This window comes from Metarhizium robertsii, assembly GCF_000187425.2.
Source record: "Metarhizium robertsii ARSEF 23 chromosome Unknown MAA_Scf_1, whole genome shotgun sequence".
Classification (NCBI taxonomy): Eukaryota; Fungi; Ascomycota; class Sordariomycetes; order Hypocreales; family Clavicipitaceae; genus Metarhizium; species Metarhizium robertsii.
Window position 1 is genome coordinate 325,112 of NW_011942149.1, and position 20,395 is coordinate 345,506.

At 52.9% G+C, this 20,395-nt stretch overlaps 6 protein-coding genes across 6 annotated transcripts; 3 read left to right on the plus strand and 3 right to left on the minus strand.

Moving 5' to 3' along the window:
• Nucleotides 1-8: 8 nt before the first annotated feature.
• On the minus strand, nucleotides 9-8,360 carry MAA_01701 (polyketide synthase; the record flags this gene model as incomplete). The annotated part of the gene is made up of 10 exons (XM_007819699.2): nucleotides 9-860; nucleotides 912-1,226; nucleotides 1,278-2,877; nucleotides 2,926-6,169; nucleotides 6,227-6,851; nucleotides 6,922-7,169; nucleotides 7,223-7,500; nucleotides 7,553-7,777; nucleotides 7,830-8,083; nucleotides 8,142-8,360. 10 exons carry the CDS (start codon nucleotides 8,358-8,360, stop codon nucleotides 9-11), a joined length of 7,860 nt encoding a protein of 2,619 aa, XP_007817890.2.
• Nucleotides 8,361-9,074: 714 nt separating this feature from the next.
• On the minus strand, nucleotides 9,075-10,592 carry MAA_01702 (Chloramphenicol acetyltransferase-like domain protein; the record flags this gene model as incomplete). Its single annotated transcript, XM_007819700.1, has 1 exon — nucleotides 9,075-10,592. One exon carries the CDS (start codon nucleotides 10,590-10,592, stop codon nucleotides 9,075-9,077), a length of 1,518 nt encoding a protein of 505 aa, XP_007817891.1.
• A 1,474-nt stretch (nucleotides 10,593-12,066) lies between these two features.
• On the minus strand, nucleotides 12,067-13,278 carry MAA_01703 (zinc finger domain-containing protein; the record flags this gene model as incomplete). Its single annotated transcript, XM_007819701.1, has 1 exon — nucleotides 12,067-13,278. One exon carries the CDS (start codon nucleotides 13,276-13,278, stop codon nucleotides 12,067-12,069), a length of 1,212 nt encoding a protein of 403 aa, XP_007817892.1.
• A 386-nt stretch (nucleotides 13,279-13,664) lies between these two features.
• On the plus strand, nucleotides 13,665-15,845 carry MAA_10596 (uncharacterized protein; the record flags this gene model as incomplete). The annotated part of the gene is made up of 2 exons (XM_011412314.1): nucleotides 13,665-13,673; nucleotides 13,725-15,845. 2 exons carry the CDS (start codon nucleotides 13,665-13,667, stop codon nucleotides 15,843-15,845), a joined length of 2,130 nt encoding a protein of 709 aa, XP_011410616.1.
• Nucleotides 15,846-16,448: 603 nt separating this feature from the next.
• Nucleotides 16,449-17,537, plus strand: MAA_10597 (uncharacterized protein; the record flags this gene model as incomplete). Its single annotated transcript, XM_011412315.1, has 1 exon — nucleotides 16,449-17,537. The coding sequence occupies one exon, from the start codon at nucleotides 16,449-16,451 to the stop codon at nucleotides 17,535-17,537; it is 1,089 nt and encodes a 362-aa protein (XP_011410617.1).
• A 644-nt stretch (nucleotides 17,538-18,181) lies between these two features.
• MAA_01704 (uncharacterized protein) lies at nucleotides 18,182-19,291 on the plus strand (the record flags this gene model as incomplete). The annotated part of the gene is made up of 1 exon (XM_007819702.1): nucleotides 18,182-19,291. One exon carries the CDS (start codon nucleotides 18,182-18,184, stop codon nucleotides 19,289-19,291), a length of 1,110 nt encoding a protein of 369 aa, XP_007817893.1.
• Nucleotides 19,292-20,395: the final 1,104 nt, after the last annotated feature.

Genomic DNA, 20,395 nt, shown 5'->3' on the forward strand with positions numbered 1-20,395 from the left:
GGCAATCGCTAGACTTTGACATCGCCGAAAAGCCCCGTCGCCACAAGCCGAGATCTTCTGGCAACCGTGTTGGCCAGCTCGGCGAAACTCATCGGACTCATCAACTCGAATATCTGGACGTGAGATTCCAACTGTGACAAGATCCAGTTGCGAAGCTCCACCGCAATAAGAGAGTCCACTCCATAGCTCACAACGGAGCGATTCGTGCTGACGTCCTTTTCTGGCAGGCCAAGCAGATGAGCAAGCTTCTTCTTGATTGCTACCTGCATCGCCTTTTCGGCTTCATCCGCCGTTTTTGCTGATTCAAACATGGCTTGAATATTGAAATGGTTCGAGTCAGCCTTGGCAGATGCCTGGCGATGGGGCTTCGTCCATATGTGGGAGAATTTGGGATCTGGACGCTGCAGAGCTGCTTCTTTGGCTTGGGAACTTGGATCGGCTCTCCTCGTGCCACAAATCAGCTGCGCTGCCGAAGGCCCGGATGCAAAGGGATTCCGTATCGCCTCATTGATTGTGGCCAGGAACTCCTTGACCTTGTACGGCCGCAGTCCTTGGCGGGAGACGAATTCCGCGGCCGCTTCGTTATTTGCCGTGTACCCTTCCCCTTCCACGGAGCCAACGTCGATGGAGCGAGCTGGCAGACCGAGCGATGCCCTGTGGCGAGCGAGAGAATCTTGAAACGTATTGCCAGCGGAATAGTTGCCCTGAGCATACGAGCCAATGATTCCTGCACTGCTCGAAAGGAGGATGAAGAAGTCTAGAGTGTCTCCGAACACGCGGTGCAAATTCATTGTTCCCACAACTTTCGGTTCCATTGCAGCCCGCCACTGCGCGTAGCTCATATTGTCCACGCGAGAGTCCTGTTTCCCATTAGAAATCTCCACTGTTGTGAAAGACGGTTGAGCACGTACCTGCAGCACCATTGCTCCTTGGACAACACCTCTGATGGGGAATTCTCTGGCCTGCTCCTTGATCGACTCAATCGCGACAGTGTCTGTGACGCTGCCCTTGAACACGACAACACAAACACCGGCAAGACGCATCTCTTCCACCAGTTCTCTCATAATTGGACTGTCGGGACCAGATCGGGACAAGGTAAAAATGTGCTTGGCCCCGAGACTCGCAAAATGCTTAATTGTGGCTCTACCAAGGCCGCCGGTTCCTCCCACGACCAGGTAAGAGCAATCCCCTTTCAGCCGAGGAGTCGGTGGCCGTGGAGGTTGGACCTGCAAGCCCAAGTCAGCAAAAACTTTTAAGACGGGACGATGTGCACCTACAGAAATTGTCATATGTGGGTTCAACTGGAGCAGCAGTTTCCCCACGTGTTTTCCAGCCTGCATCAGCCTAAAAGAAGCCTCCAGCTCGGAGACAGGATTGACCGTTATAGGGCTCAAAACTTTGATCCTGTCCTGACCAACGAGCTCAAAGATGGTGCGGTAGAGCTCTTGGTGAACAAGAGGCTTCCTCTTGGCAAGCAGCGTCAAATCAACGGTAGTAAATGTGGCGTTGCTTTCCAAAGACGCCATTTCAAGCCTCGCGTTGGATATGACATCTTTCTTACCAATCTCGACAAACCGCCCAAACGGCGCGAGCAGGGAGCAGCTTTTTTGCAACGCCTCGCCGCTGAGCGAGTTGAGAATGACATCGACACCATGACCATTTGTCTTGCGAAGAATCTGATGGTAGAAGCTGAGACCGCGACTGGAGAATATCTTGTCGTCTGGGATGTTGAAGTGTTCTCTTATGAGGGCCCTCTTGTCCGCACTCCCCACCGTGACGTATATTTCGCCAGCGTTGAGATATTGAGCCAGGGAGATGGCGGCTTGGCCAACTGCGCCTGCTCCGGAATGAATCAAAATGGACTCTCCCTCTTGGAGATTGGCAACATTCCTCAGCGAATACAGAGCCGTTGCATAGGCGAGAGAAATAGCGGTTGCGACTTCCATTGACAGCTTCCTGGGTATGCGATGAACGTTGCACTTGTTAATGACGCTGGTCGTGGCGACACCGTCTGGATCGGTGGCGAAGACCAAGTCACCGACAGAGTACTGATGGCGGAGTGCCTCACCAACCTCGACAACCTTGCCGCTCCCTTCCAGCAGCATGGCCGTGTGCCCTTCTAGTTGTCCCATGGCGATCATGATGTCTTTGAAGTTGAGAGAGACGTATTGCAAATCCACCCGGACTTCTTCGGCTCCGACGCTCCGTGCGTGCCGCTCCGAATCGGCCCAGTAGAGTGTGTTGAGAAGCCCAGGTTCGTGGATCTTCAGGCTCAAGGAACGGCCTGGTTTCATTCCTTGCTCGTGTCGAGGGTGGTAGGTCGAAACGCTGTCCTGGACATATTCATTAACGGGACCGTTGCACATCAAGCGAGGAATCAGTATCTCTCCATTGCGGATGGCGTATTCAAATTCCGGCAAGGCAGAGGCTGGCGGACCATGTGGACCGAATACATGATGATAGACTCTGCGAATCTGCTCCGCGGTCTCGAGTCCCGACCCGTGATTCGGCTCGAGATCCAGAGTGACGACCTTTCTGTGCTGGTCTTCGGATCGCAGGCAGCGCGTTAGGCCCACGATGAGCGACTGGAGAGGATTCGTGCCTTCGACGGCGCCGCCGCAACTGACCCATAAAACACCGTCTGCGTCGGAAAGAATATGCCGGACTTTTCCCCAATCCGCTTGAGAGCATGTCGCCAGGAACGGATGGACTGCCTCGAGTAGCACCACGGCCAGCTGACCAGGCGAAACCTGCGCCTCAGCCAACGCGGTCTTCTCAGCGTGGACGCTGGACTCGACAGAGGTCAATAGGTCGGCTACATGGTCTGCAAGTCTGCTCTCTTTACCGTCACTAATCACAAGAATGGTCTGCCGAGGGCTTCCTTCCGAGCCCGTCAGGTTTGTTGGGTATTTGGAGATTGGCAACTCGGATTCTAGAGTTGACACGCCTCTCGTCGGGTCTTGCATGCCCAAACACCATGGTTCTGGATGGCTAGTTGCTGAAGAAACCATGACGCTGACCTGGTGGTCCTCGGCCGAGTCGAAGTCGTGCATCTCAAAGTCGATTCCGGAGAAGCCACAATGGCCGAGCCTATCACGCCAACCAGATGCATCGAGAAGTGGTGAGTGCACCCGACCGTCCGTGGCTCCAAGCCACCATCCAGGGAGCATGCCAAATACGACTCCGTCGTGAATTTTTGGGGCTGTCGTCTCCATCAGAGCAAGCTTGCCATTTGATTTGAGCAGGCTCCTTATGTTTCCCAGCGCGACATTTATCTCGCGAGTCGCATGCAAGACATTGGCGGCAATGACGAGGTCGTACGAGCCAAGTTCAAACCCCTGTTCTTTTGGAGAGATTTCCATGTCAAGCCTCTTCCACTCTAGAGACTCCTGCGCCTTGTCCCATTCCGTTTCTGCGTCCTGGAAGCACGCTGTCGGAGCACAGGCCAAGGTATACGACTCGGACCTCGCTTCTCCTCTAACGTCCTTGTTGCTGTAGAGAGCTTCCAAAACTGGCATCGATCCGGCTGCGGTTGCAGCCCCAATCTCGAGGATGCGGAGATTGGGAGTTTTGAATCGCAGAAGCTTGACGTATTCGGCCAGCTGCTTGTGACACCTCTTGATGTTGTCGCGCGTGTAGAGCCGGTACAGACGCTGCTTCTCCAGAAGGAGTGCCTGGGGATCAACGTCTCCCCGAAGAATACCTACGAGCCGAGGTGCCATGTCCACCAGGACCTCGCCATAGATGCCAAGCGACTTGATTTTGTCGTTGAGCGCGTTGCTCACCTGGAGTGGCTGGTAGCTTCCCGCGCTTATTGCCTTCATCCACAGGAGCCACTGAGAAAAGTGGCCAGTAATCTTTGCCTCGTCGTCGGGAGAGAGCTCTGTTAGTGCCCTTGCCACGACAGCTTGGCAGTATTGCTCACACAAGCTCGTTCTTCCAGCCACCAACACGTCAGAGTCGAGAAGGCAACGCTTGATGATGCTGTGAGGCTCGGCGCAAGTCGGGTCAAGGGACCACTCCAGCCGATGGCACAGGGATTCTCCAGCCAGATGCTGTGAAGAAGTCTGCCGAGATGGTCCACTTGTCCTGGCAAGGATGAGTCCCTTGATCTTGATGAAGACTTCTGATTTTCCGTCGTCGGAGCTCGAGATGACTGAATCGGATGCGAAATTAGAGTGGCCAAGGCCTCGAAGAGATGCCGCGACGGACATGTGCTTTCCGGGCTGAGACGGAATCTCACTCGAGATTTCAAGGTCGTCAAACCCGCCGAGGACAAATGTACCCCGAAGATGTTCTCCGACCTTCATGGCCGAGAAGGCAGCTTGGAAACAGACATCCAATGTTGCTGGGTGGATGCAATGAGGTTGTTGGTAATTCGAAGGCATAAGAGCCTGGATATCTGGAATCTTGATTCGACAGGTCGATGCAGACTCGGATGCTCGAATGTGCTCTTGGCCATTGAACGGGTGGCTATACTCAATACCCACGTCTCTGAGCTCCTTGTATAGCTGCTTCGGGGGGAGTACTATGCGAGATTTCTCGGAAACTTGTTCAATAAACGCAAGAGACTCGGCATCCGTCATATTCTCATGGTCTTGGTTGGGCAAAGGACTGATGGCAGTCACTAGACCCCGACTATGCTCTGTTGATTCTCCATTGACAGACACGGAAAATATCCGAAACTCGTTCCACGAAGCCGAAGATTCTCGTGCCGTGTACGTAAAAGGTCGAATGGTGACGAATGTCTCTACGCCCACAGAATCGTCGGCAACGAGGAGCGCCCGACCAAAATGGACTTGGCGAAATTTGATACGCATCTTCTTCCAGGGGTTTCCGCCACCGAGGATTTGTTGCTTCAGGGCTTCCAAAACCATGGTCACATAGCCAGCGGCTGGGAAAATGGTGTTGCCACCAATGCAATGGCCCTTGAGCCAAGGCAATTCCTTGAGGCGGATGTAGTTGCGCCATGTCGGTTCGCTGGGTATGCTGTCGCTGCTGGGCACACCAACAAGATCGTGCTTGGGAAATTTTCTGTGTCTATATTGAGCGCTCCGGCGGGACTCGACCCAGTGCGTGGTATTGTGATGCCAATTGTACGTTGGCAAGTTGGTCAAGACGTTCTTTTTGGCGTCGCCATGCGGATCGTTGACTCGACCAAAATCGACGGTTGCTCCATTGACGAACAGACTTGCAGCCAAGGCCACGGCAGTCCTACTTGCGTCTTGCTTCCGTGAGAGGACCGAGTGATAGCTGATGGATCCCGCTGTTTTGGACGCCTTGATGGTCTGTTTGATGGGACCCTGCAGTGCAGAATGAGGGCCAACCTCGACAACCGCAAGCATGTTGCTTCGCTTTTCGTTTTTTTGCGCCGTGTCAAAGATCTCGGCCAGAGCGTCGGCGAAGAGGACGGGAGATGTCAGGTTTCTACCCCAGTACATCGCATTCAGCTCCTCGCCTTGAACAGCCTTGCCCGTCACAGAAGACACCATTTGGACATGCTGCCCGCAGTGTAAAGGTTTGATGTCCTGAATGGCGTGCAGGTATTCTTCCAGAATCATGTTCATATGGTGCGAATGGTAGGCCACGCCAACCGCCAGCTTGCGGTTGAAAACGCCTCTGGCGGCGAGCGTCTCTTGAATACTGCTCAACACTGCTTCATCTCCGGACAAGGTGATACTGGCAGGACTGTTGACGCACGCCACGACGACCTTTCCGCAAGTGGCGTCATTGTCAAGATATTTTTGCGCCTCGCCTACCGACAGTCCAACAGCAAGCATGCCGCCGGAAAGCTTGGGGTTCTGCTCCATCAGCCGCTTCACCAGATGGCCACGAAAATAGGCGACTTTCAGACAATCCTGTGCTGTCATGATGCCAGCTGCATATGCCGCCGCAATTTCTCCGCTCGAGTGTCCGCACACCAAGGCAGGTCGAATTCCCCACGTCTCGAGCAAGTCGACGAGTCCAATCTGAATGGCGGTGCAGCAAGGCTGTGACAGGGCGGCTTCGTTGATTCGAGACGTTTCCCATGGTTTATCCAGCTCGGCGAGAAGCCGCCAGTCAGCACCGAGGTGGGTGAGATACCTTTCTGACCGCTCCATGGACTTGGCAAATACAGGGTATGCGGCCAGCAATTCGCGACCCATGCCTGCCCATTGAGCACCCTGACCTACGTGGTGTTAGACTCTTGTTTGCAAAAGTTTGCATATTCTCATCACGACTATACCTGTGAAAGCAAAGCATATTTTTCGCTCTTCAGCTTGTTGTAGGGCCCGATCCGTGCCCTCGACTATGTGTTCAAGTCCATCCACAAGTTCGTCACGACTGGATGCGGCTACACACCAACGAAACCTATAGATAGACCGCCGATCCGATAGAGTGAAGGCAAGACTATCCAGAGATTCATTCGTATCAGGCAGCTTGTCCAAGATGAAGCGTTTGAAATTGGCCGCTAATTTCGCCACGCCCCCTTCCTGATCGTGGGACAAGGGAAAGAGGCGTGGTCTCGTCATGGCTTTGGTGGGTGAAGCTTTCAGGCTCCTCCTGTGTTGTAGAGTCGAATGGCCATGGACGTGCGTCGTCGTCGGTTCTGCTTCCGTTGGGTCTGAAACAATTATGGTCATGGCGAGACTACTTGTTTCCGTAACTTCTGCCACTTCATTTGCCGAGTCTCCGTTGACTTTACCCACGCAAGCTCGAATATCGACTGGGGGGCACATGTGTTTCGTGTCGTTGAGGTAATCGTCGGCCGCATCCAGGATAACGTGGGCGTTTGTACCCCCATACCCAAAGCTGTTGACTGAGGCGCGGCGAGTGGCATTGTCCGGCCACTTGAGCATCCTTTTAGGCACCTGCACACAATGCATCAGTCCCAGCTTGACAGGATAGTAAAGGGGCTTCTGTGAGAATCTGAAGACGCACTTCCATGCCCCAGCTTTCCAATGGAATCTCGCTGTTTGGTTTCATGAACGTGGCATTGGGGGGCATCATCTTTTTCTCGAGCATCAAAACCGTCTTGATCAGACCGGTCAATCCGGCCACACTCTCTGTATGGCCCACATTACCCTTGACGCTTCCGACAAACAGTTTATTTCCCTTTTGCCTTGCCTTGCAAAAGGTCTCATGGAGAGCAGTCGCTTCGGCCTTGTCTCCGGCCTTGGTTCCAGTTCCTGTTCGCCGAGTCAGTCACTTCTGCATCAAAGCATGGCAACCAGAAACGAACCATGTGCTTCCACATAGGTGGTATCCCTCGGGTCTAGGCCTGCCTGTTGATAGGCTCTCTGAATCATTCTCCTCTGGATGTCGGAAGATGGCATTGTGACTCCAGGCGTGCGACCGTCTGAGCAAACGCTGCTACCACGAATGACAGCCCGAATTGGGTCGCCGTCAGCAAGGGCCATGTCTAAGCGCTTCAGCACGACAGCAGCCACGCCTTCACCCCTTCCAAAACCATCGGCACGGGAATCAAACGCGTAGCAGCGGCCGTGGGGAGAGAGGAAGCTGTCGCACAATTAAATCGCCGTCCCTCTTCTTTGAGCTCAGGAGCACTTACTCCATTGAAGACATGATATTGACCTGGTCTGGATCGAGAATCAGGTTCGTGCCACCGACTAGTGCTTGCGGCACGTCTCCCGCCCGGATGGCTTTACAGGCTTCATGAACCGCAACCAGTCCACCGGAACATGCTGTATCAAGAGTGATACTTGGCCCGTGTAAATCAAGCACGTAGGAAATGCGGTTGGAAACGAGCGCAGGTCCAGTTCCGGTAAATCGGTATCTTGTCCAATGTCAATATCTGATGAAAAAAGCCCTCACGTCAAGAATCTCACCCTGGGGACAACTCGGGATCCCTGCCCAGGATCTTGTCATAGTCGTGATGTGAAACCGCGCAATATACGCCTGTATCTGAACCTTTGAGATTCTGCATCGTGATTCCCGCCGTCTCGAACGCTTCGTATGCTACTTCAAGCAGCATTCGTTGCTGCGGATCGATGGCCCTGGCCTCAATGCTGGTGACTCCAAAGAACAAGTTATCAAACAATGCGGGATCTTGCTTGATCAAGTGGAACCCTCTTGCGTTGAACTATAGCCTGTTAGTGGAAAGGAGGCGGCGGCAGCTTTCATGGCAGAGCTCGACTCACCGAAGCGTTCAAGTCAGACTGCGGGTGCCAGAACGAATTCATTTGGAAGCGGCTGCTCCCGTTGCTTGACCATCCTGTTAAGCCCCTTGCCAGCATCTGCCAAAGGCCTTCCGGGCTCGTGGCAATACCTGAGAGGCGGCAGGACATTCCCACAACGGCGATCGGCATGAGACCATCGCCGTCTGTGCCGCTCGCATGGGAAGAGAGCCGGCCCGACATTGTGGGTAGTAACTGTCAAGTTTTCTGTCAGAGTTTGGTTTGCCAAAACGAATCGACATGTGCCTCTGCTGGGGCGGATGCATATTATACCATATGCCAATAAGGCAGCGCTACTGACATTTGGTTGCAGACAGAGTGTCACGCGGAGGACGGTCTGTTCGCGGAGGAAACAGTCCCACTTGTATTGTCTGACACAGCTTTAGTTGTGTCATTGCGAGACACGACAACTGCTGATCGAGGAGATGTCGGTACAGACGACTCTGGTCCCCGCACCGCCAGCCCCCCTGATATTGGCATCGCGCCTTGATTCAGGGGTAATGAGACAAATGAGATATGGAAGAGTGAAACATTGACATGAGAACGCAGGACTAGGTGTTTCTCAGCTGAAAAAAGCAGACACGAGGTCGGGCGGAAGCATGTTATTGTTGTCAGACTGCAGAAATCGTTTCCAGCAGACGGAGGATAATAAGAAACACATTCCGTCTTGACAATATGAAAATACAACGTAATATACTGTAATACATGGTGCCGCAAAAGTCAGACAAGGCTGCCTCTGTCAGTTGAACAAGCAAACATGACGTAATGGCCAGACGTCAAAATCGTTGATGTCAAAGGGTTGAAACTGGCCAGCCGCGCTGTTCATCAGAGAATAGATGATGCGCGACATTCAAAGCAAGAGTGAGAGAAGGCGCTCACACCCAGGCGAGCATCGGTTCATCGACTCTCCCTGGCCAGCCGGAGCCACTCTTCATCCTGTCTCAAGAACCTCAAGGTACTCTTCTCCAGACACATGAGCAGCTCTAGTCCCGCATCCGTTCTCTGTGGCAACACGTTGACCCAGCCATCCTTGATGGGCAGGTACGCATAGCGCAACGCTCTGATTCTCCCCAGCCCCGAACCCCATTCGGCACGATAAATGTCTCCCATGGCCGCGGTGCTGGTGACCTCGAGGTCGGGACCTTGGAAGTTGTCCATGTTTGGCTCTACCTTGTTCACCATTGCACTGGACTCAATGGCCCCAACCAGCTCCCAAATTCGCTCCGACGTCCACCATTCAATCGCGTCGGTGATTTGCTTGGCCATCTTGTACAGCATCCCGGGCTCGATCGACTCCACGTCAGCGGTGGCGGCCGACGTTTTCGCGTGGACAACTGCATTTCCGGGATATTCCAACGGCAGCGGGGGATCCAGCCGCCTCCGAACATTGACGGTGTTGACAAAGGAGCTCGCAACGATGCCCCGGCACGATAGCCGACGCGCTCGGGAGATGTGACGCCACAGCACCGCGCACAGGATCGTGTTGTCAGTCAACAAGGGCAGTCCCTCGGACGGCGGCAGTGCAGCGTCCCTCATGGCGCGCATCGACTCCGCCGAGATGAACCAGTGCGAAAGGCTGAGTTTCTGCAACAGCGGGAGCCTGGGGTGGTGCCCGGAAACGGCAGCCTCGACCAGCTCTCGTTCCATGGCGCATCGGTACGTTTGACTCAGGCGATAGTTGGGGAAATCGCCGACTTCCTTGCCGCCACACCCAAACACGTTTGATCGGTCGAGAGCTTCCTCTGGAAATGTATCCCCGGGCGCGATGAAGCGACCGTCGGACAGCGCCGCCATGTGCTTTGCAAACGTCATGGCCAAGGTGAGCATCCCGGCACCGTCCATGACAGAGTGATGGCTGTTGAACGTCAGCAGCAGTCCGCCGGCGATGAACGTTGCAAGTACAGTGAGGACGGGACTTTGCTCTGCGTGGTGAACGCGAGGCTCCGGCATCAAAGCCAGGAGGGGGAATTCGCCAGGCGGAAACTCGCGGCGCTCAAGTGCATAGTAATCGATTTCCGGCAGCTCCTGGGAGTGGAACCAGACTCCAGCGTCGTCCGAGATTTCCAGTTGGATCGTGCCCTGCTCTTCACAGTCCGGCACGACATTTGCCGCCAAAAACGGCATCTCCCCGATGGTGCTGGCAAGACTTGTCTCCAAGTCTCGCAGTACGAGCCGTCCAAGAGCCGGTGAGGACATGTTGAAAACCAGCACCAATGGCAATATGAATCGACTCTCGATTTGGTCTAGAGGAGTCAATTTCATCCATCCGGGGATCAATGGGACTCTTGGTGCGATAAAGGTACTCTGGCGGCTCATGGAGGCAAGAGATGGAGGTGAGATGGAATCGTCCTCATGGGTTTGAGGCGCCATGCCGACCCCATTCGCGGCCGCAGGTTGAGAAGGAGAAGTAGGCATGGTGGTCCTTGGGAATCGTGCGTCTGCCTCTTCACACCGGGCAGATGGAGGGAAGCCTAGACGCGCTCTATTATCTCTTGTTGCTGCAAGCAGCTCTTGGGCCGTGGGAAAACCTGGGGTTCGGACTCTCATTACCAAGGGAGCCCCGGGGTTCCAAAGGCGAACTGAATCATGGCCCACCCATGGACATTCCAGCCCATCCGCGCAACTATGCAGGGAAGCGTGAAACGATTCAATTTCATGCTCATTGTAGTTTTGGTACCGTGGATTCCCACCGGGTAATTGGATGCGGCGTCGGTCAGCCCAACAATAGGCAGGAGGTTTGACATGTTCCTTCAGGTGAGCTGGGAGGGACCGCGCGAGGGGTCTACGATGAAGGCACAACTCGTGATGCAAGCGACAAGTGCTGTATTGCAAGAGAGCTGGTAGAAGTGAAAAGCTTGATCATGGTGACATTTGTGAGAGAGGAAAATACGTAGCTAGCTGGAAGGAGCAGGCGTAGCAACAATGACATGCATGTGGTGCAACACGTGATGTGGGGGCCCTTCCATGCTGTGAGCAATTGTCACATGTGCACTGTCAATTCTAGTGTTTTCTCCTCCTCTTTTGGACCTTTGGTTTGCGTCCATCCCTTCTTCTAGATGCTGATGGAAAGTATTGATGCAAGCAAGGTCTCTGGGCGTACTCGGACGTAGGGATGGGTGTTTCCATGGTGGAGGCCGGAATGGTCACTGCCTTGGATTCCTTTTTGCCTCGCCATCCATCTCCCGTTCTTTCCGAGACACGCTTGGCGATCATTATTCAGATCAGTTTACCTGTCGCAAGACGTCCCTACCCCCTTTTTTGTCTTTTTCCTAGGGTGGAGGTAGGGAGGATGGCGGCCAAGACGGAACCTGAAAAGGGCACGGGGGTTTGGCATGCTGTGCAGCCGTTTATTGACCCCAGAAAATGGGGTGTTGCACGAAAAAACAATGAATAAAAGAATACTCGCAGTACATGATTTAAAAGACACGCCGCGTATGTAATAGAAGCAGGCAGCGATGAAGCGGCAAAGACTCGCCCGGATTACGCACATCAGACACAAAAAGTAATACCAAGACACAGAGCAAGACACGGAGACTGGCAGCAAACAAAGGGAGACTTGGATAGTGCGGACTGGCGCGGGTGGTGCCGTGTTTGCTGCGAATACATCTCGTGGAACGTGTAGGGAACATACATGCACACAGAGTTGGATCAAGATTGGCCACGGAACTGCAAAATTATATTAGAGGCCCCCGCCCCCATTCCCAACCCGAGAAAAAAAAAAGACAACCAAAATCACAAAAAAACAATCTTCCCCCCCCCTCCCCTTCCCCCAGGAAGAAATCACCAAATTGCATTGGCCTAATCCACTACAAGTCAGTCAATTGCACCAGATATAAGTTTGAAACTGCTTGCACTCACCTTGCGGCCGCAGACAGGACTTGACTCGACTTCAAGACAAGTCTTCATCCATCCTTTCATCCAGCTTGTCACCGGCAGGACGGTGAAAAGGGCGGGGGTCGGCCATGTCCTCATCCTCCTTCCGTCGTGGGTACCATGGGTCACCACCGGTACTGCCAATGACTTGGAGTGGAATCTGGAAAAGTGATTCCGCATGCTCAATGACGGTTTCTTGGCCGGCCGTCATAGGATCCAAGGGCAGTTTAGACGAGTCGTTTGCGACATAGTCAAAATCTGTCCAAGGCTGAGTCTCGCGCTCCATCAATTCCTGGGCGAAAAATGGCGTCCACGGGAATTTTGATGGCAAGGTGATGTCACCTTTTTCACTGGCCTCCATGAATAGTTTTGCCCAGTTGGAGAACGCGGCCAGAGTAGGACGGTTGGCGCGGTGTTCAATCGCCCAACCCAGCTTCCTTTCCAGACGTTGCGGCCATGTCTGCTTGCAACCTTTAGCTGACTCATGGTCAGCTTTATTGCAGACAGGACAGCCGTGCACAAAGCCGTCCTCGGCCGGATGGACACAGTCACGGACTCTATGTCCATGCTTGAGGCAATTGCCGCAAAAGAGCTCATTTTGAGCTTTCTCTTGGGCTGCCCGGGCCGTGTCGCGACCTCGAGACACCTCCTGTTGACGCCACTTGTTGGCATCTTGTATGATTGAAGGGTCCTGGCCGAGCCTGGCCCCCAAGCTACGAGCAGAAGACGATGTCCCCTGACGGCGAGATTTTTGAACGCCACCACGGCTGGGCCCGCGTGATTGGCCGCGGCGGTCTTGTCCACGGGAGTTCTGTCCTTGGACTTGCCACCCTCGGCGGTCTTGCCCTCGGCGGCCTTGGCCTGACCGTGGCGTCTGCGACCCCCGAGCGTCCCGGGCCTGTCCACGGAATGCTCCGCGTTGGACTGAGGCCGGAGTCCGGGGACTGGCTGGGATGCCAAGCAAATCCCTGGGAGGGGCCGGCGGCGGCGGCAGGAGTCCACCTGTCAACATGCGTGAAGCATTGTTGGCATAGATGACCCAATCATCGTCGTCATGCGCCTCGGAACGCTTTGCTATATCCTCCATGGCCCCCGAGAGATCCCTGGTGGTGGTGGTGGCCACGAAGCTGGAGCGCTCGTCGTTGAGGGAGCGGACTTTGCGGCTGCCACCGGGCTGCTCCACAACGCCGTCTTCTACTCCCTTGCTCATGTCCTTGTTTGAAGACATGATGATGGTGGGGATGGTGGTGGTGGTGGGGTTGGTGTTGTTGTTGTTGTGATGGTGGTGGTGATGCTTGTGCTTGTGCTCGTGCTTGTGCTTGTGTGGTGGTGATGGTGTCGAGTACAAATTTTAAAAATTCACTCGCCCATCAATTATTCAATGTAAAAATTTTCTGGCACGTGGGAGCTTTTACACAGTGGAAGCAGGGGGGCTGGCAGCGGCTAGTTAAAGTGAGAAAAAAGTGAACAAAAGGGGAGCAGGCTGTCCGAGAACCTGGCCATGAATTTGCATCACAAAAACAAACTAGAAAACATTTGTACGCCATCTGTCTCTTTTGCCTTTTACACCTTGACAGCATTTCCATTGACATCTCCATCACAGACAAACTCAACATGTCCAAGGTGTGTCGATGTGCTTGACCACGGAATATCAAATTCACTAACTTTCAGCAGCTCACACTTACCGATTGGGCCAACCAGCCCGAGGCTGTGGTCTTTGGCCACTGCAACCCGAACAACCTTGCGCCATACGAGCAGGTTCAACTCCTGTTTGAGGGAATGGATATGACTGCCGAGGGTCATGTCAAGCTCTACGTCGTGGCCGACGACACCGAGAGCCAGATCATGTCGGCCGAGTTGAAGCAGCGCGCTGCCCTCTCTCCCGACTTCGCCATTCCCAACATTTGCGACTATGCCTTGCTTCTGCAGCAGCTGCGAAAGACCAAGGTCTCCAAGCTGTGGGAACAGGCCTGCGTTACCATCGTGGCGCAGATTGACCAATATTGCTCGGCACCATTCGCCTTGGCCATCCTCGAGTTGGTCAAGTGGGCAGCAAACCCAACGTCCCAGACTCGTCTTCGGTTCCTGACAGTCTCTACCTTTGAAGAACCGGAAGAGTCCGTCCAGAGGGCTCTGGAGTACTTTTGCCCAAAGCTCACGGTCTCACTGGTACAGGTGCCAACTCGGGTCGCCATCACCCGCCCGGCCCCGAAACGACTGCTCTGGTCGGATCCAGACTCTGTCGATGAAGTCGTCAAACTTGTTAAAGCGCAGGTCGACGGGCAAAGGACATCCATTGTTCTTTGCCACCCGGATGAAATACATGCCATTATCACAGGTTTGTTGCGGATGAGGGCAAGGGTCAATAATCTGGTCAATAGTAGCCGTTTCTTGGCCCATATACTGGCGATGAGAATTGAACCAGTCAAGCCCGGATCCTTCCCGGCAGTTCTTTTCTGCACCGAGAAGAGCCAAATTCCCATGGAAATTCACAACCTCGGTGCCATCATCATTAGCCGTCGTCGACAGGCAGCCATTTGGGAATGTGGCCGGATCGTGTACAAGCCCGAGCAAACATCGCAGTGGGAGGTCAACCAGGCTGTTTCGTACGTGTGGCAAACCTCGACACCCACGACGGGAATTACAATCTTGGCGCCCGAGGCGTCAAAGCTCGCTGAGCTGCTGCCTCGTCGTCGAGTAGACAATGACCAATCCATCCCATTCCTCCTAGACCTCCTTGCCAACTTTGATGGAATGAGTATGGATGACATGCTTGCATGTTTTGTGACAGACTTTCCCATTGTCTATTCGAACCTGTCACAGCTGAAGCTCATGAAGTGTGCCCGCGAGTGCAGTGACAATCTTCGCATGTTCTCGCTGGTGCCAGGTAATGCACAGGAGCTTTTGTTGGAATTGCTGCCACAGTTCGAGCACCAGTTTCTTCCTGCTTGGTTCCTCGCAACTGGCATCACCTTCCCAGGGGCCACCGTGTCCGCCAAGAAGGCCATGATTCGACTCGCTGCCATTGTGCACGAGGGGGTGGGCTTTATTGATCGCGGAAGCATCTTCTGGCAGGAGGTTCCGGAAATCGAAAAGGCCGAGCACCTCCAGACCCTTGGTTACAAAATCTCGGGGCAGTTCAAGATGCCTCACGGGCTGATGAGGCAGGGAGGTCTGTGGGTGGCACTCGCGGCCTGGCACTCTGCGTCCGTAACCCTGCAAGGGTTCAAGGACGTCTCCAAAGCCGAGACCGATGCTGATTGCGTCAAAGACATAGCTAATGGTTCTCGCATCGTGCTGATCCAAACCCAGCTTGCAAAGCGGATCGCGGACTTGGTTGATAAGCTGGAGGATTTCATTGGCATCAGCCCCCAAGACAAGGGAAACCAACCATTGTCCTTGGACGAGAATGACTGCATAGTTATTCAAACCGTCATGGTGCAGACTTGGATGCATCGTACCATTGGCATTGCCAAACGGCCTCGTGCCGATGGCGCGGGACATACCATTCTGTGCACCGACATGGTGTCGATGGACACCCCGGTAGCTTCATCTGGGACAGACCTGATGCCCTTTGCCGCCATTATGGAATCCCCTGGCACAGGAGACGCGTCCATGCTTGTGGCGGCACTGCATCTTCAACGTCATTTGCGCACAAGAACCCCCGTACTGTTTGGGTCTTGTGTCATGCTTCCCATTGAGCGTATCTGGGAGTGGCAAAGCAACGAAGGAGGCAAAGACTTTCTTTTGCATATTCGCTGCCACCACCCTCCGGTTGGCGAACCCGAGGTATAAGTCTGATTTTGGGAGACGCTGGAAGCGTCGTGGTTGGCCGTTTGGCATGGTCACGATTCATGAGTGCGATCAAAAGGTCCGATAATGGGCGATGAAGTTTGTGCGTATGTTCTAAATTTAAAAAAAGTTTCGCCTCCCAATCAATTCTGATCTATGTGACTGTCTTTTGGTCAAATTCCAGTAAAGTCATCTCCAGCGCTTTCGTTCAAATTGTACACTTTCGGGCCAAAGCTATGTGATGAGGGACGAATTGATCTGGTTAGATATAACACTCTCAGCTCGTTTTTGTGTTAATAAATAAGCGAGATGTTAGTTTTGACGGAATTTTGTGATTCTTGACCGGGGTGGCTGGTCCTGGTTGGCTGGTTGGCGTGACTTGTTCACGTTCAACTCACCTTGTGCTCACTGTAAGTAAGTAGTAACTCATTTAATCACGGTCAGCTAGTAAATTTCCTAGTTTGTAAATTCGTTGCAAAATGCAAGCGCCCGTTTAACTTTACTCCAACAACCACCAACGCCAGCAGCAGCAGCAACAGCAGCAGTAGCACCACCACCACCACCACCAACAGCAACAGCAACAGCAGCAGAAGCAGCAGCAGCAAAATGGCGTTGAATGAGCAGCAAGTTTTGAAGCTTGCCAAGGAGAAGCCAGAGGAGTTTGTCGCCTGGGCTGAAGTCGACATCGTCAACCAGCCGCTCAAGGAGACGGTGATGGAAGCGGTACGCAAAGTCCGCCCTCACGTCACCACTGGCCAAGTGATGAGTCTCTTGCACGACATGAGATCCGAAGTCTACCAGGAGAAGCTCCGGGAGCTTACTCCCCCCGTCACCATTCTCGGCAGACCATTTGTCGAGTTCAAAATGATGGACAAGCTGTGCCGATTGCTCGGCATCAGCATGTGGTGGATGACTGAGAGATACTGTCCCGCCCAGACGACTGAGCCAGCCGACATTGTGTACAGCACAATGTACCTGAAGGCTCAGGAGGCCACCAAGGCCAGATTGGTGGAAAAGTTTCAAAGATTCAAGCTCGAGCGTGAGGCCAGGGAGTCCTCCCAGCCCGCTGCGAAGCCCGTCACCAAGCCCAGCGCACCCGGTGACTTGGGAAAGTCTCGATGGGCTCCCAATACCGAGGCTGCTGCTGGCCCAGCGCCGAAAGATGATTCTGGCGTGGCTTCAGGCAAGTCGTCCAAGGACACTGCCGCCACAAAGCCCGCCGCTCCATCCGCAGGTGGCAAGGGCAAAGGGAGGGAGATGGACCCCTCGGAGGAGGCACTGAGATCGGCTTGGAAAAGCATCATGGGCAGCGAGGCGCCTCCAAGCTGGCCTGCCTGGCCGGGATTCCCGCACCACGAGTTCGGGACATTTGACATTCCGTTCCCCCCGGAGAGAGACTGGGAGGCTTGCTACGGGCGTCCGGGTCGGGATCTCCGGCTCTACGTGTCCCCGGCAGTCCAAGTTGACTGTCACGTTTACGGCGAGGGGTTTCGCAAGTTGGTTGTGCGTCTACGCGACCAACAAGCCGCGACTCCATTCAACCACATGGAACTGTTTCGTTCCTGGGCTGGACTTGCCGCATGGGCCAATCAGCTCGCAAAGGGGAATCAAGATATTCCCATCACTGACTTCATGAAGAATTACCTCAGGGTCAGTGTCAAGTGCGCGTTCACCATGATCTCTGGTGAAGATTGATTGGTTTCATTTTTATCTCCTTGTTCTTGTGGGAAGGGCGGGGGAGAAAGGGGGGGGGGGGGGGGTTTCTCTTTTTTTTGGTATTTGGTATTTGGGGATGAATAAAAAAGTTGTGTTGTCTGGTCTCAATGAATTTTGCACATGTGCAATGCCAAGTTTTGCCAAAGTGAACAGTCCTCAACCACCACCCCCTTTTGTAAGAGAGAGCGTAGAAGATTACGTTCAAGAAATCGTAAAAAAAGGTGACTGGTCAGCCGCTCCCGCACGTCAACGCCAGCGCGTACTCGTAATTTTGCCAGCATATTTATAAGTAGAAAAGTAAATTTACGTTGGTGAGTTATACATGTCAAGAAAAAATAAAAAGAAAAAAAGAAAAGAAAAAACTGAGCAGTGGCCCACGTGGCTCTGGCGTAAACAAACGGTCGAATCGAAATTTACCGCCCGACAACTGGCAACTTTAAACAGCACAATCTCGACTTTACCTCCAACAACGAGTTCTTGTTTGCTACCAAAAAGAATCCAAAACTCTTCCCATGTAAGCAGACCCGTGTCTCTTCGAATTGTGTGCTAACCACTATTTTGTAGCACTTGGCAAATTTACAAACAAGCCGACAATCCCCTCCGCGATCTTGATTCTCGACAAAATGGCTAGCTTTCGAGATGTTCGCGAAGATCATGCCAACGAGTCTCACGATCAACTGCGGGACAAAGTCCTCACGTTTTGGCCCAATGGTAAACATGACCTTGGCGCTTCGACATCGGGTATCAACTGCCTGATTGTGCTTCTCAAAAGAATCTACGTCTCCATGAATGAGCCAATATGGAACAAGCATGATGAGTCCGTGAAGAAAATGGAGGCCGATAACCCGTTTATGGCTCACGCCTGGCTGCTTCTCGGCCTGTCGCTAAATACAATTGGCGTTGCCTTGGACAATCTTATTGTCCAGGTATGGGGAAAGAAATTGGACAACGTCGCACCTGAAGACCTCCATTTCAAGAACCTTGTGAGCCACGCGCGAATGCAGACCACCCTTTGGTCCATGCCGCAATTCAATCTAATGCTGGAGCATCTCTGGTGGCAGCAGGATACTCGTCGGTGGCGCCGGCTCCAGCACAAGGCTACGCCTACCGAGGTGAAGGACTACTTTGCAAAGTGGCATCCTACGCCGACTCCCGACTCCGTTCGACTCGATGCCTTTCCAGGAATGAGCCTGGACGTCGAGGTGAACAAACTGTTTGGAGAGTTCTCCGTCGGTGAATTTACCGTCCTGGTCCGCCCAGACGCACCGTCCTTCTTTTACGCAACGTTTACGGTAAAGGATGTTGGCCAAGAAAAGCTTGATTTCAATGCTTTTCGCCGTTTCACTCTGGAGGTTGGCAAATCTGTCGACGTCGATGGAGTCATGCGCTGGCAGCGAACAGGACGCCCAGGACAAATGCCATACAACCTCATGGCTATTGTCAAGTATAGGGACACTGCTGATGGCAGTGACTTGATTCGGGTCTACGATGATTTCGGCAATAATAGCATTCCAGTTGGAAAGTTGCCCGACTACGCATCGCCTGAATGGAGAATGGCGGATATGAAAAACGGGGACACCTTTTTGGCCTTGTTTGTCTATTCTCGCATGCCGCCAAAGTCCAGACCTCCGTTTCCAGAGGTCTACAAGAATGTCGACAAGACTGAATTTTGCGAGCAAAGTCGCTTTTTCTCTAAATTTTCTGCTGGGCGCCGAGTGAGAAAGCGAGAGTAAGACGCACATATATGGTACCGATGGCACATTCGTGTGCACAAGGCAGCTTCGTGGCCCTTTTTTCTTTTTTTCCATATTCTGTTTGTTATGTAGTTGGCACTCAATCAATGCAGAACTCTTGAATCATCCAAGTCAATTCATTACTAGATTCAGCTCCATTGCCTTTGTCGCTTTCATTGTCATCCACACACAACCCTTCTTCCAGGTGGGAATCCGGGTGCTGCGCCCGTATTGTTAAAGTGAGAAAACACGAGATTCTTAAAGTTGTGCTTACTGGCTGCCAATGCGAAAGAAGCTTGAGGAATTCCTTTACTGCCGCTTTGTATTTCGTGGTGGATATTGTGTAAATGAGGGGGGATTTATTAGGATATGGCTTTGCTTTTACATCTTCTCATTTAACTGACCAAGTTTCGCCCTGCTATGCTACTATTTCATGTGCCATGTAGACCAATTACTTACTCTGTGATTTCACTTTACTATTCAGCAGCCCCAGGCCTAGAGATGTTACGACAAGTGTCACCACTGATTCCATAAATACCATGAATTACATATCTTAATAGCTAAAAACCTTCGGTTTCGTGGACCTCGTCCACAATAAGGCACACGTAATACCACGGAATCTGGATTGCAAACGAGGAGCGGTGCCTTTACCCGAGTATCTCTGCAGAGTAGTGCATTTAGATACCGCAAGTGTGTCGTAGTAAATTCAAGTAAACCTTCGATTCCAAAGGCGCTGAGCTGTAAAGCGGTGACACTAATTTGGTGAAAATATTACGTGGTTTGGTTGCGTCGAGCTCACAGTAATTCTCTTCTGTTTTTTTACCATTGTGTAGTCCGTTTGCACCTCAAGTGCCGGTTTTGTGCAAATAATAAAATTTGCAGCTGCCATGGTGCACAGACTCAGTCGCCTACAGAGGTCAGACCAGACAACTCCAATCTCATTCTTCACACTTCAAATACAATTTCATGAAATTCGAGTCTTCCCTGCGTAACGTGCATCCCTTTTATTTTGATTGTTTTACGAGTCTAATGCAGCCTGCTAACTCGCCAACTTCAACTAGACGAAAAAAAAACATGTCCGAACCCAGGGTGGCGATCAACTCA